The sequence below is a fragment of the Engraulis encrasicolus genome, chromosome 1, assembly GCF_034702125.1.
Source record: "Engraulis encrasicolus isolate BLACKSEA-1 chromosome 1, IST_EnEncr_1.0, whole genome shotgun sequence".
Lineage (NCBI taxonomy): Eukaryota > Metazoa > Chordata > Actinopteri > Clupeiformes > Engraulidae > Engraulis > Engraulis encrasicolus.
The window spans coordinates 12,453,385-12,468,806 of NC_085857.1; the positions used below are offsets into that span (position 1 = coordinate 12,453,385).

The following is a 15,422-nucleotide window of genomic DNA, read 5'->3' on the forward strand; positions in this document are numbered from 1 at the left end:
CACACACACACACACACACACACACACATGCATACACACACACACGCACACGCACACACACACACACACAAGAAAACACAGATGTATTGCCAGGCGGGACGACACGACACACACACACACACTTATTGTTACACGGCACGCAATACACACACACACACATGGAAGCAACCCCTGTACACGATACCGGTCCTGCCCTCACCCTGACTGATAAACATTGAGCTGACTTAACGTTACGTAACACGCGGCTGAAAGGGCCTGCACTGCTCTGCACTGCACTGCACAGGTGAAAGGTGAGGATAAACAGCTCATGGCTGGACTAGTCATCTGGTATACGGGGCATTCAGTGGTGTAGTCTCTTTTTTATGGTGGGTATACTGCATATTTGAGCATTTTTTGAAGTGGGTATACTGTATATCTGAGCATTTTTTAAGTGGGTATACTGTATATATTTGTGCTATTCAAAACAATGGATCAATCAATCTTAAGTGGGTATACAGGGCATTTTTCTGGAGGGGTCAACAGCATCCAGCGGCCAATACTGTTGTTGTTTTGTTGTTAACATCTGTATGCTCTTAATTTGCTTTTAACATCCTTTTCAAATTCTTTACTTATTTTTGCTTCATCCTTGTGCTGGACATTGTTGCCAGTGTTGCAACTGTACACTGCGCCAAGATGTCTTGCTTATTATCCAATTGCCTTGTTACCTTCTTATTATTTAATGTTGCTTCTGTTACCTTGTGCTGGACAATGCCGTCAGTGTTGAAACTGTACACTGCACCACTGTACACGATCAAGATACTGAACACTCAACCCACTCTCCCTCCACTGTCAGCCTCTAGCCAGCAAGGCCACTGACAACACACACCCCCCCCCCCCACCCTCATCCCCCACCACCATATCTGCGACTGAACATTCCACCTGCACTACTATATTTGTGACTGAACTTTCAACCTGCACTAACTCAAAACACGCACGCACACACACACACACACACACACACACACACACACACACACACACACACACACACACACACACACAAGCACACTGCACTTTCTGCACTAAACCCAAACACACACACACTGACACACAACTCTCTCTCACACACACACACACACACACACACACACACACACACACACACACACACACACACACACACACACACAGACACACGAACACACACACAGACGCACACCGCACCTTCTACCTGCACTAAACACACACACACACACACACACATACTGCTGCTGGTGTACTTGACAGACCTTTTTAATATTTATTTTTCTTCAAAATGCTACTATTACTATGTCAGAACGCTATAAAGGACTCTTTAGGAAAAGCACAAAAGCACAACAATTACCTCTTAATGTATGTTCTCTACAAGTCTTCTGTTGTCCAGTCTTGCACTTTAAATGTCTGTATGAGCACTGTCTATGTCCATACTGTCTTAAGTCCATGTATAAGTACTGTCTATGTCTATACTGTCTATGTCCTTACCTAGATTAGTCTATGTCTGTATGGGAAAGCAAGAAATGTAATTTCAAATTCTTTGTATGACCAGTGCATGTAAAGAAATTGACAATAAAACCTACTTGACTTGACTGCACCTTGAGGTCTTATTTACTTTCTGCTACTTTTAATGCATCGTCCTCTTCTTTACTCTGTGTAGGACAATGCTATCAGTGCTGCAACTGTACACTGTGCATTACCCTGTCCTTGTTTAAAATGCTTCTTGTAAGTCGCTTTGAACAAAGGTGTCTGCTAAATGCTAATGTAATGTAATGTTTTTCTTATAGACTGGCCCACAGTTTGGGTCGGGGTCAGTGGTCCATCAAACAATATAGCTACCCACTCAGTACACTGAGTCAAGCAGGATAGGCTATAGCGGTATTCAATTAAAAGTCACTGAGGGCCAATTGATCAAATTCCTCACCGCAAAAGGGCCAAACGTGCAGGTAATACTAGCCTATATATATACTGTAGATAGCACGGTTATGTCTTCATAAGTCTTTGTTCAGACCTCCTGTGGTGGGCCAGAAGCTTGAGATGCAAGGGCTGTATATGGCCCTGGGGTTCTAGGCAGGCCGTGACGCAACACCTTCAGCGTTGCTTCTAGTCAGGCCAAGAGCAATACAATATAATTTCTGAGCTCACAAGCATACAACCAACGGAGGTGGGGTCAACCATGCCGTTTGGGAAATGTTAATTGTTATGTTCTTGGTCAGACCAAGTCTCCAAGAGATTTGAAAGTCAATGATAATCAGGCTAGGCCCCCCCTACGCTGTGCACTTATTCTATCCTGACCACACTCCAGCTTACAAAGGTCAGTCAGAGGTCAACAACCTTTTATCACTCACTGTGCAGGACGACTTGTTCCTTCCAGACAATATCGCCAGACGCTTACAGTCAGACTTTGGTCTAAAACAGGACAATGAGGAAAAAAGTACAAATCATTTATTTAATAAAAAATAACTCAACAAAAAACGCAACACTTTTTTTTTTTTAACAATACACAAGTGTCCAGAACTTCCAGTACTGTATTTCGCATGGTCCAATTCGCTCAGCCTCTTGAACTTTGGGGCGCTGGTTGCTTTGGCCCAAGTAAGTCAGTCAGTTCAGGTTAGGGGGCGATATTGAACGAGGCTCTGATGTCCCTTTCCCATCCCCTCTGCCTCTTCCTCTTTCCCCCTCTGGGCCTTCAGCACGCAGTGTGGCACCCCTCTCTCTCCTCACAAGTGGTTTTCAGGCCGACCAGAACAGAGTTGGTGCCGTAACAGAGTTATGTCCGGCTCTAGAATGTTTATCTGCAAACCGCCCCACTTCATAGTGGGCTCTGAACTTTTCCCCGCACGTGACCAGCAGGTTACCTGGATGAACCTGCTGACGGCCACACTGTCGTCACGGTTCACGGAGAAAAAACAAGTATTTTGCGGTTCGCATTGCGAACCAACTTTCCGGTTTGCGAACGCTAATATCTGTGGCGTGAACACGACAGCCGGTTCACTATTAGGTGCGGGAACGGGCACCAGCACGGTTCTCAGTCGGCCTGAGTGCGCCATAAGTGGATACTCTGCCCTTTGGTTAAAGTGGATCAAATCAGTTAAGCCCTGAAGTCTCTGCCTTAGTGGTAGTATTCGTCCCACTGGTCCAATTCAGTCAGACAGGTTAGGGGTCTCCTCTTTCCTTCTCTGAACCAGAGTATTTTTTCAAGCCTTTATTCGTTTTTTTCATGACAGGACAGTGGAGGGTAGACGTGAAGCGAGTTGGGAGAGAGATATGGGCAAGCGTCGGCAAAGGGCCCAGGCTGGAATCGAACCCGGGTCGGCCGCGTAGTAGACGGTCCCCTCCTCTGAACCTGAGCACTGAGAGTGAGTCCCTTTCTTTCGGTGGAAAATGACTTCGGAGCGCTACAGTAGTTCCCCTGGCTCAATTCAGCATGACTAAGGTAACCTGAGCATGGTACCGTCCCACAGCACTGCTCCCCATGGGGCGCCACGGAGGGCTGCCCCCTTGCACGGGTGAGGCATACATGCAATTTCGTTGTGTGCAGTGTGCAGTGTTCACTTGTGTGCTGTGGAGTGCTGTGTCACAATGACAATGACAATGGGAGTTGGATTTTCCCAATGGGCTTTCTTTCTTTTTTCTATATTGTAAGTTTAGGGGTCGATATTGAACGAAGACCTAAAGTCTCTCTCCCATCCCTTCTGCCGTTCCTCTTTCCTCCTCTGGGCCTGGACGCTGAGTGTGGCTCCTCTCTCCCGCCTCTCATTGGCTGCAGTGGCAAAGACGGAGGGCTTAGGTGTCCGCCGCACTGCCTGAGGGTCCTTGGCCTGGAAGTGGGTGACGCGGGCGCGGGGGGAGGGGCCGTAGCCCAACCCGGCCTGGTCCCTCTTCAGAACGGTGCGCACGGGCTGATGGGGGCCCTGGGGGGGGGAGAGAGAGAGAGAGAGAGAGAGAGAGAGAAAGAAAGAGTGTGTTATGCCTTTAATATTAGTATTTATAAGTATATGGGTGGGAGACGTGACGCCTTGTTTTTTCGTAACATTGAAAGAGAAAGAGAGTGTTATGTCTTTTATATTAGTATTTATAAGTATATAGTATAACCATATATAAGAGTATTTTTGTCCATACAGAATAGAACAGTTGGCATTTCAGAATAGAACACAAGGAGGTGAGAAAGAGAGAGAGAGAGAGAGAGAGAGAGAGAGAGAGAGGTGTGTGAGAGAGAGAGAGAGAGCGAGCGAGCGAGCGAGAGAGAGAGAGAGAGAGAGAGAGAGAGAGAGAGAGAGAGAGAGAGAGAGAGTTGTGCTTTCCGAGTCTTTTTGTCTATGCAGAATAGAAAAGTGAGCATTTAAGAATAGAACATAAATAGGAGACAGAGAGAGGTGAGAGAGAAAGAGAGAGAGAGTGTGAGAGAGAGAGAGAGAGAGAGAGAGAGAGAGAGAAGCTATTTTGTTGTTGTTGTTGTCAGAGTCTGTTTGTCTATGTTCGTACAGTGCTATGCCAGTTTGGGCACCCACATCTCACCATAAATTGCTGGCTCTGTATGTCTAAACACATATGTACCAGAGAGAGTAGAGAGAGAGAGGTTCCGTTGGCCCATTGTTTCCGGGTTCTATTATTGCAAGGGGGAGGGGGGGAAATCCCCCTTTAGGCAGACCTAAGGACTGTTCTATTCAATGCTAGGAGTATTATGACACGCCCCTTTAGGCAGACCGGAACCTGCTCATGTTAGGTGCCCATAGCAACCTATTACATTGGCATATCTCTATATACTTTAAGAATCTCTGGTTGCACTGCATGTGGGAGAGGAGGGGGGGATGTGTTTATCTCTGTATGCAATAGTGTTACGTGAATATGGGTGTGTGTCTGTGTGTTCAGGGGTGGAGAAGATAAGTGTGTATCAGTCTGTCCAAAGCCATCCATTTTTACGTTATGTCTTCAGTCGCGTTGGTTTAGCTGTCTGTTTGTCTGTCAGCAGGATAACTCAAAAACTCAAGAACGGATTTGGCTGAAACTTTGTGGAGTTGTTGGAAAATGACCCAAGGAAAAAGTGATTCAATTCTGGTGGTGATCCGGATCACGATCCGGAACCAGTTTTTTGACATCCCAGTTTCTAACTCATAACAATAATGCAGAAAGACTTAAAATAAACTAGAAGTACTCAGAGAGCGCACACCTCCGCCAAGGAAGCTGCTTGATACATTTGACTATGTTACACCCTAAAGGCGGATTCTCAGTTAGTAGGGGTGTGCAAAATAATCGTCATATCGATGCATCGCGATACTTACTCTCACGATACAATGCATCGATTCATGACAAGGTATCGTGATACTTATTTTCTCAATATACTGCATGGATTCATGACAATTGATTATTTGATAACAATAAAATTCGATTTGCCACGGGTTATTTTGTTCAGTAGAGAATAGGTAATATTTCTGTTGTGATGTAAGCTCTCTCCTAGATGATAGAATGCTTAAATAGAATGAACTGACTTAAGAAAGCTACACAGCAACTGACAAATAAGCTGTATTTCACACATTTACTGAAGTAAATATCGCAATGCATCACAGTAGTACATGAATCGCAATGCATCGTGATAGAATCGCATCGTGGCATGTGTATCGTCATGCGCATCGAATCGTGAACCCTTTGCCATTACCCACCCCTATCAGTTAGCGTAACTGGCGGTAACCTCACTCATACCTCCCTGGCATGCGCTCAAAATGACGTCACACCCCCGTCCGCAAGCTGGCGTGGCGCGAGGTCGTGCACATGGGCGTAATTTTAGGGGGGGATGGTGGGGACTTGTCCATACGACTTTTGAGATAAACCTAGCTTGCCACACCACTTTTTCACAATTCTAATGTAAAAACAGCATATCTGGACAATTTGCCATTGAAATGTCCCCACCACTTTTCGAGCCAAACCTACACCTTTGGTCGTGCACCCCACATTTTTTGTAACTTGGCACGCGTCCACCAGCTGCGACCAGGTAGACAGAGCAGGAGATATAGCCAGCAGTTGCCTATAGAAGAGATACAGCTACTAGACTACAGAAGGGACCCTGCATCATTTGAGGATAATATAATGTCTTGGAGAGCTATTTTATCTTCCCCCTTAAATTTTGTTCAGTGAAACAATTGTTTACTTTGTTCAGAAGCGCGTTGTATTTGGCGATCTATTAATAAATTCTGTAGCCAGAGCAATGCTCTCCCATGGTCTTGGAATGATCTGGTATTGTAGGCTACAACAAAAATCTATGTTTCATTGTGATAAGTCATAAGTCAGATGTTCAGTAGCCCTACAGCAGTCGTATTTGGCTTTCTATTTTTATACATCTCTAGAACTACGGCTGCGAGTGCAGCAGATTCTGTCGTTTCTCTCATGAACAGCAGAGGGCACACTTATGAAAATGCAAGCAAAAGCCTGTAAATGGCGCTTTTGACAATGAATGGTCTGCCACATTTTAATGGTTCTCGCGCCAAATGGCGGGAGGTACGCACGTTAAGTATGCGGCCGGCTTAAGTCTTTCTGCTTTGTTTTTGTGGTGTCCCTGCAATTCAATTTCTGGTCACTAGGGGGCGTCTAGATGGTGAGGAATATTTTGACAAGTCCTGGTTCCGGTTTGTGATCCGGATCACCACCAGAATTGAATCACTTGTTCCTTGGGTCATTACTAACAACTCCATAAAGTTTCGTCCAAATCAGTTTCGTTTTGTAGTTATCCTTCTGACAGAATCCTTAAAAAAGTCCTGATCCGGATCACCACCAGAATTTAATCACTTGTTCCTTCCTCCATCATCAACAAACTCACAATGTTTCGTCCAAATCTGTTGATTAGTTTCTGAGTTATGCTGCTGACAAACAGACAAACAGACAGAAAGACAAACCAACGCGACCAAAAACATTACCTCCTCGGCGGAGGTAAAAATAGGTCAAGTGTTCTAACAAACTGCTTCATTGGTGGAGGTCTGCACTCTCAGAGTGCATTTCTAGTCTAAAAATTAAACCTTATTAACCACACAAATGTCAGATGACCTAGTTATAGCATGATAGGAGGGTTACAAGGGTTCAAGCTTGGATGTTGTGCCAATGCCCCCTGTCGTCTCTCTCTCTCTTCAGGAAAATGGTACTCTGTACTTTGTGCTGCTCCATAAAGTGCAATGACTGTGGACACTGAAACCAAGTTCAAAGTTGTCGTACTGCCTGCCACAAAGACACTGTGTAGGTGTTTAGAACAGACCGGAACAGAATAGAACAGAACAGAACAGAAAAGAGTGGAATAGTAGTGGTGATATTGGCTCTGAATTCTTATTAGAAGAAAATCAATAGATTTAGTCATGGGCAGAGGGGTTTTTTTTATTACAGTAAAGGCAATCTCAAGTTGAAAGTCAGTTTAGGTCAGGCTATGTATTTCCTGTTTTGCTGGGGTGCATTTCTCAAAACCACAGTTGCTGACTCTGTTATCTACTTTGTTGTTTACAATGGCATTTCCTATTGGCACCTTCCCAAGTTCCTAACTGGCTAGGAAACTAAGTGTGCATCCCAATATGTGACCTTACTTCCTCCACTTGTGCTTGTCTCCTCGTCCCGCCTCCTGGCCCCTCCTCCGTGGAGAAAACGATAAAGTTTCCCAGGTGTCAGCCTAGCCACAACAACTTTTGAGGGACTGTTTTTCATTCACCATCCCAATTGCAAATGAGAAGAAGACTTTACAATTGAGCTTTTGCAAGATATTGAAATATAATGCTGTTGTCAGTGATGTCATCATGACGAGAAGCAAGTGGAGGAGGCAAGGTCGCATATTAGTACGCACTCTAAGCCTTCCAACAAACCACACCCCTGTTTGGATAGGAGGCCAGCCTAGTTCAGTCAACAACCAACACCTGCAAAAGCACACTGTCCCCTTGTGGTCATGTATGTGAATGGCATGCATGCCAGACGATGCCCCTTACTTTACATTACATTACATTACATTTCACTTAGCTGACGCTTTCATTTGTTCAAAGCGACTTACAACTATTATTTTTCAGGGTATTGGTTACAGTCCCTGGAGCAATGTGGGGTTAGGTGCCTTGCTCAAGGGCACTTCAGCCATGGATGGAGATGTAGGGAGAGGTCAGGGGGGATTCGAACCTGCAACCCCTAGATTGAAAGACCAACTCTCTAACCTTACTTGTCTCATATGGTGGCTGGAGTAGTAGTGGGGGGAAAAACGTGCAAGATTTTTCGTTTTCTTGAGATGGGCGTCAGAGAACTTGCTTAGGTGGTTGTGTATAGGGACCCTGGGCCTGGATACATTCTACCCATCTCTCTGTCTCTCTCTCTCTCTCTCTCTCTGTCTCTCTGTCTCTCTGTCTGTCTGTCTGTCTGTCTGTCTGTCTGTCTGTCTGTCTGTCTGTCTGTCCGTCTGTCTGTCGCACGCTTACGCGCACACACACACACACGGTCAGTCAGTCAGTCAGTCAGTCAGTCAGTCAGTCAGTCAGTCAGTCAGTCAGTCAGACACACACACACACACACACACACACACACACACACACGCGCGCGCACGCGCACACGACACACTTGCCGCCTCACCTGTCCCTGGGGCCCCAGTCCTGATCCGGGGTTCCAGCCGCTGCGCAGCATCATGCGGTAGCCAGCGCTGGAGGGGGGCAGGCAGTAGTGGGGGCCCACGGGCTCCGACAGGTGCAGGCGGCCGCGGTTGAACTGGTGCAGCGTGGAGGCCTGGTGGCGGCCATCGGAGTCGCTGTGGAGGCACTCGCACACCGAACACCAACGAGGGACCTCCTGTGTGCTGAGAGAGGAGAGGAGAGGAGAAAGGAGAGGAGAGGGGAGAGGGGAGGAGAGGAGAGGAGAGGAGAGAGGGGAGGAGAGGAGAGGAGAGGAGAGGAGAGGAGAAAGGAGAAGAGAGGAAAAATATGTGGTAATGTTAGCCTAATATTTCTAACTTAGGAGAGGAGGGGAGATTAGACAGACAGAGACAGACAGACAGATAGATGGATATTGTGATTAGGTCTGGTGTTAACCAGGCAACATTACCTTGCCTGTGTCCCTGACAATTGACAATAAAACCAACTTGACAAAAGTTAAATAATAATGATTGATTTCTCCAAATGGACAGCATCTCATCATTACCTTGCCTGCTGTGTCCCTTGGCCGTGCCTGTGCGCGTCGTCCGTGCGTGCCCCGTGCGCGTCCAGCACCCTCACCACGTCCTGGTGGCCGGCCTGCTCCGCCAGGCGCCGGGCGTCCCTCCCCCGCGTGTCCACCACCCCCACCCAGGACGCGCCGCGCTCCAGGAGCAACGCCACCGCCTCCGCACGGCCTGCGTGGCTGGCACACATCACCGCCGTCCAGTAGAAGTCGTCGTGGAAGTTGATGTCCACTGATGGGGGAGGGGATGACGGGGAGAATGGTATATTGTAATCAGGGCTTTAAATTCACTTTTTTCATCACCGGCCAAAATGGCAAGTAGATGTTGATCTTACTGGCTGAACGCACACTCATCAATGGGTCAAAGCGGCTGGTGTTAATTTAGAGCCCTGATTGTAATATATTGTACAGTCTGTTTCATAAATGAGTACCACCCCTCACATGTTTGGGGAATGATGACAGTGAGAATAGTATATTGTAATATATTGTCAATATGCTTGAGCAATATCATCCTAATAGATATCTTAGGTCTTCAGAATCTCTTCTTCTGGTTGTGCCTAGGGTCAGGTCGTCGTGGAAGTTGATGTCCACTGATGAGGGGAATGATGACGGTGAGAATTAGAGCTGCACAATACAGTATATATCGAAAATGTATCAAAATGGCGATTTCAAGAGTGGCGATATGCGTATCGTGAAAATGACTTAATTATTGCTAACAAGTAAAACATTTCACTTGCTGAATATCAACAAATGCCCAAGAAGCCCGACAAGACCAAAGCCACGGCATGCCCAAACACAGACCGACAAATTAGTGACAAGAAAAACACACTCGGCTATATTTCTTAATTTTGTTTAAATATTGTTATCGAGCTATTGCATGCAGTTATGTCCATTTTCTGGTTATTCAAAATGGCAGGTATGGAGAGGATCCCCCTTTTTATGCAAGGATCATGTTTCTGTCCTAGGCCTGATTAATACTTATAAATTGATGGTGGTGGAAAAGGCGCTTTTGCGAAAAGGTGCCCTCAGCCTATGAACACTTAAATATCTCAGCTTCCAAAGCACATAAAATCATGAAATAAGCTGCATTTAAAAGCTCATGTTGCATTAGAATGTCTTCATTCAGCAAAAAAAATCCGCAAATCTAATGAGCCAGAATGCTGTGTGAATGCATCTCCAGGCGTCTGGGTTATTGCTGCTTACACGCAGTATCCAGTATAAATGGATTAAAAGAGACATTAAAAGGTTACCTGGGTGGGGCGCTGTGGCGCAGCGCGCTAAGCCCCCCACATTTGGGCTTGCATGCCCACCCACGGGGACCCCGGTTCGAGTCCGGCCGGGGTCATTTCCCGATCCTCCCCTGTCTCTCTGTCCCATTCGCTTCCTGTCACCATCTTCGACTATCCTATCAAATAAAGGCATAAAAGCCCCTAAAAATATATATATATATATATATATATATATATATATATATATATATATATATATATATATATATATATATAAAAAAAGGTTACCTGGCGGGGATGAGGAGTTGAGGAGCTTGCGAAGGGCGGAGAGGTCTCCATCCTGGGCCACACGGAGGAGACGATGACCCTCCCTCTCTCTGACCTGAGATTGATAAGTAAGCACACAAGCACACACATACAGTACAGGTACATTACACACACACACAAGTTGGGAAATGAACTAGAACCACACATACCACTGCAGTCTTCAATTTACAAAGATCAAACACATACTATTCGTTGAATCATTGTTAGTCAAATCACACTCTCACACTGTAGTAGGCCAGTCTACTATCAATGTATAAGCTTTTGATGATGCTTTATCTGTCTTTTCAAATATATTGATTATAACATGGATAACATTTTGTTTAGATTTCTGTAACATGTTCAACACAAGCGATGGTACCGAAAAAAGTGACAGTACCGAAAACCGTGATGATTTTCGCCATAATAACCGTGGGCTTAAATGTCCATACTGTGACTGACATCCCTAGTTCTACCAGACTTACCTGAGCATTCTGAGCTTGAGGCAGGTGTGCTGATCTTGACGTTCGGCTCTCTTCATGGGCTGCGGCTGTTGCTGATACGCGCCGCCGAGCTCCCTCGCATCCCCCGCCATGTTGACCAGCTCGCCTCTTTCGCGGAGCTTTCCTCCGTTCCTCGCCTCGCACGCCTTTGCTTTTGCGACCGCTGCTCGAAGCTCCTGCCGCCTTCCTGGGGTCCTCGGAGTTAGTTTCTGTCTGTTGACGATCATCCCCTTCCTCCTCCTCCTCTTCTTCTTCTTCTCCTTTCCTGTCCTCAAAAAGGTTTTGGTAGAAGTGTCTGGCTTCGTCGCCAGTGATGGCTGTCGTAGTGGTGGTGGTCCTGTTCTGGGCCCCTCCTCCTTGTATTGTCCACAGCTGTTCATCCTCTTTGCCGCGGGTGAAAAAGACTGTGGTGGTGGTGGGCCTGCTCATGGCTCATGAACCTGTGCGGAGACATAAAAAAGCAAACAAATTGATAGGTTACCCATGAAATGTCAACATTGCATCCCGGGCTGGCCCCTGTTGCCCATAACTGTTCATCCCCTTCTCCACGGGTTAAAAAGACTGTTGTCGTGGGCCTACTCATGGTGGACTTCATTTGAGGTGATTGGGGAGGATCTCGGAGGAGGTACTGAATTTATAATCAAAGACATGCAAAGACATAAAAACCCAAATTGATTAGGATACAGAATCCCCTGTTAGTGAAGTCCTACAGGACAGGACATTACGTAAGGGTTAACGTTCGGCGAGAAGGTCGCTACCGTGGAATAGCAGCACGACAGAGAGAATCTTTAGACCCCGACGCGGAGCGGAGGGGTCTTGTTCTCTCTGAAGTGCTGCTATTCCACAAATTATATGGATATACTTAAATGATTCACACATGGCGGGGGCATTTCTTTAGGCCTATTTAATGTTAAGATTGTTGCTGCGCAAAACAAAACAGTGCCGTTGTGGAACACCGCTAGGCAAGGTAGCCAGGACAACAGGTGTAGTCTATCACAGCAGCTGATTAGAGTCTTGTTGAAAAGTCGCTTTAGCAGTGAAAAGTCTTGTTGCCATTGACAGCGGTCTGTTATAGACCAACCCGTCCGTTATCGAAAAATAACAGACGTGCGAACGTTGGGGAGCCCCGTTGAAATGAATGGAGCATTCGACCGATGACGTCACAACCATATAATAAATTATATTACAAACTTATCACAGAAGCTTTAAGGACTTAAAGTGATACTGCACCATGACTAGAAATAAGCTAATTTTCACACATCCCCTTGAGTTAATAATGTAGTTTTACGTTTCCCCTGTACTTTCAGGCATTCTCCTAGCCTGGTGATGTTACTTCTAATTCCAAGCAAGCAATTATCATGGAATCTAATGCCTTGTGTACACCAATGAGTTATGACGCTCTTAGGCGAAAACCAATTGGACAGGGTATTGGTTGCAGTCAGTATAGTACTGTGGGATAGGTGACTTGTTCAAAGCAACTACAGATGAAGGTGGAGGAGACCACTAGCCAGGCGACACCATCCTATGTACTCCGCCCAAAGTCGGCTTTTGCCCAGGCTAGGAGACCACCACCACATCACATAATTTCTACTATGGATTTCAACCCAGAGCAGTAGATGGCTGATTCAAACCAGCAATGTTCAGATGTAAAGACCATCATTCTGCCCCCTTAGCCTGGCAGTCATTCATCCCCTGCCCTCTTTAGAGTTGTTCTCCTGTCGCTGTCTGAAGAAAGCCAAGCAAATAATCAGAGACCCCTACCATACTGGACATAAACTGTTTGAGCTGCTGCCATCAGGCAGGCGTTACAGGGCTCTGGGTACAAAAACCAACAGGCTAAAAGACAGTTTTTTATCCAAAAGCAATCTACACACTTAATTTTGCACAGCTGACTTTTTAAAATCTTAATTCTTTTTATACAGTATATATAAGTTATAGGTTTCTTTGTTGATTTTTAAGCACTGTGAGCATCTGCACTTTACCAATTTCGTTGTACCTGTACAATGACAATAAAGTTTCATTCATTCATTCACATGATGAGGATATCGAAGATATATTGTGATATCTGGATTGGTTAACCCCAAATAGAACAGTCTAAACCAATATTGCAAAGTGATACACTGTAGCCTACTCGTAGCCCAGAGCATTCAGGGTATCAGTTTGTTAACGCCACGAAAAATCAATCTCAGGGTCTTTGACTGACAACACAACACAACGAGGAGACCTGACAAGCCAGACTGACTGACGAGGGCAGCTGCTAGACTGATCAAACTGCTTGGCTAAAACTGTGAGGAAACGCTGTGCGATTGGACGAAACATAACATCCATTGGACAACAAAAGTTACTTATTAGGTTAATATTACTTTATGTATGTGCAGTCACCTGCCTAACTTTTTCGAAAGACAGCTAGGGCTCACCGATTCCCTGATTGACGCTCCCAACGCAGGACGCTCCCCTGTCAGCTCGCTCCCACTAGCCAGACTATCGGTCCCACCGCCATATAACGGAGCTAGTTGTCTTTTTATGTTAGTTTTTTGTTTCTAACCCTAACCCTAACCCTAACCTTAACCCTAAACCTAACCCTAACCCTAACCCTAAATTGCTTGTATGTGGCAGTGTATGATAATAATACGTGAAATATAATCGGGTGGGACTACACGTCCGGGAGTGATAGAAACACCTGGGACTGCACGTCCGGGAGCGATCTCAGTTGGGAGTGTCCATCTACTACCGGGCTCACCATAAACAGCGAAAACATTAGCACAGAGTGGACAACTCACCCGTTATTCCTCAAGCTGATGCTCCCCTCAGGATATGTTCAGTGTTCCAATGTAGGCTACACTAAAGCAAACAACTAGTTTCTGACCACCATCTCAACATACATCGTGTTATTACGATCTAAGCTCACAAATTGACTGCTTTGTTGTTGTTAGCCAAAGTCTGTGCGCCCTGGAGGTCTTCTTCTGGGGTAGTGGATTGCTACCAACAATGGGTTCTAGGCCTACTACTGCCACCATTTGGAGGGGAAGTGCAGTGCGGTTGATCAAGTCAAGTCGGTTTTATTGTATTGTCAATTTCTTTACATGCACTGGTCATACAAAGAATTTGAAATTATTTATACAAAGAATTTGAAATTATTTGAAATTGATCTCGCTTTTCAAAAAGTGGTAGTTTAGATAGATAGATAGATAGATAGATAGATAGATAGCTAATGCTACTATTACCATGTCAGAACGCTATAATAGGACTTTTTTTAGGAAAAGCACAAAAACACAACAAATACCTCTTAATGTATGTCCTCTACAAGTCTTCTGTTGTCCAGTCTTGCACTTTAAATGTCTGTATGAGCACTGTCTATGTCCATACTGTCTTAAGTCCATGTATAAGTACTGTCTATGTCTATACTGTCTATGTCCTTACCTTAATTAGTCTATGTCTGTATGGGAAAGCAAGAAATGTAATTTCAAATTCTTTGTATGACCAGTGCATGTAAAGAAATTGACAATAAAACCTACTTGACTTGACTTGAGATAGATAGATAGATAGATAGATAGATAGATAGATAGATAGATAGATAGATAGATAGATAGATAGATAGATAGATAGATAGATAGATAGATAGATAGAGAGAGTTAAAAAAACATTCTCACTGTTCTCAAGACAGACTTTTTTGTGCAATTAAAATGTGATTAATTTCAATAAATCAATTTCAAAGCCTCAAGTTAATGTGATAAATTTGATAAATCAAGGCCTGACATACAGTAACCTGGTTCTCAAGATGGATCGTGTGCGAGCTCACGAAGTGTAACGAAGATGGGCATATTATACATGTGTGTGTGTGTGTGTGTGTGCAGCACAGGCGCAGAATGACCACAACATCAACATGACTAAGCAGATTCTGACCAGATCTGGAATGAAAAGACTAGGGGAACTTCTGAGCTTATGTAAGACATTGTACACTCTATCCGTATGTTAAGAATTGTGAGCCCGGGGTCCCCTGAGCCCTCAACAGTCAGGCCTCTCCTCACAACTTCTTAGCAGGTTGCCCATCCCCCGTTGCTGGTGGGCTGCCTACCTGTCTCCCCCTCCTTCCACTGCTCTCCTCTGCCTGACCTGTGCACTCGGTGATTTTCCGTTCGTGGCCCTATAGTGGGTTGCTAGGCGCCCTCGGCAACAGGCACACCCCCTGGCTCCGCACCCAGCTGTGCTGCTGGGAGCA

At 45.4% G+C, this 15,422-nt stretch overlaps 1 protein-coding gene across 1 annotated transcript; it reads right to left on the reverse strand.

Annotated features, from left to right (window-relative positions):
* Positions 1-2,256: 2,256 nt before the first annotated feature.
* On the reverse strand, positions 2,257-14,165 carry gpank1 (G patch domain and ankyrin repeats 1). Its single transcript, XM_063197658.1, has 6 exons — positions 13,984-14,165; positions 11,186-11,643; positions 10,686-10,779; positions 9,151-9,400; positions 8,590-8,809; positions 2,257-3,926 (listed from the first exon to the last, which is right to left on the reverse strand). Exons 2-6 carry the CDS (start codon positions 11,630-11,632, stop codon positions 3,660-3,662), a joined length of 1,278 nt encoding a protein of 425 aa, XP_063053728.1. The 5' UTR covers positions 11,633-11,643; positions 13,984-14,165; the 3' UTR covers positions 2,257-3,659.
* Between the last annotated feature and the right edge of the window lie 1,257 nt (positions 14,166-15,422).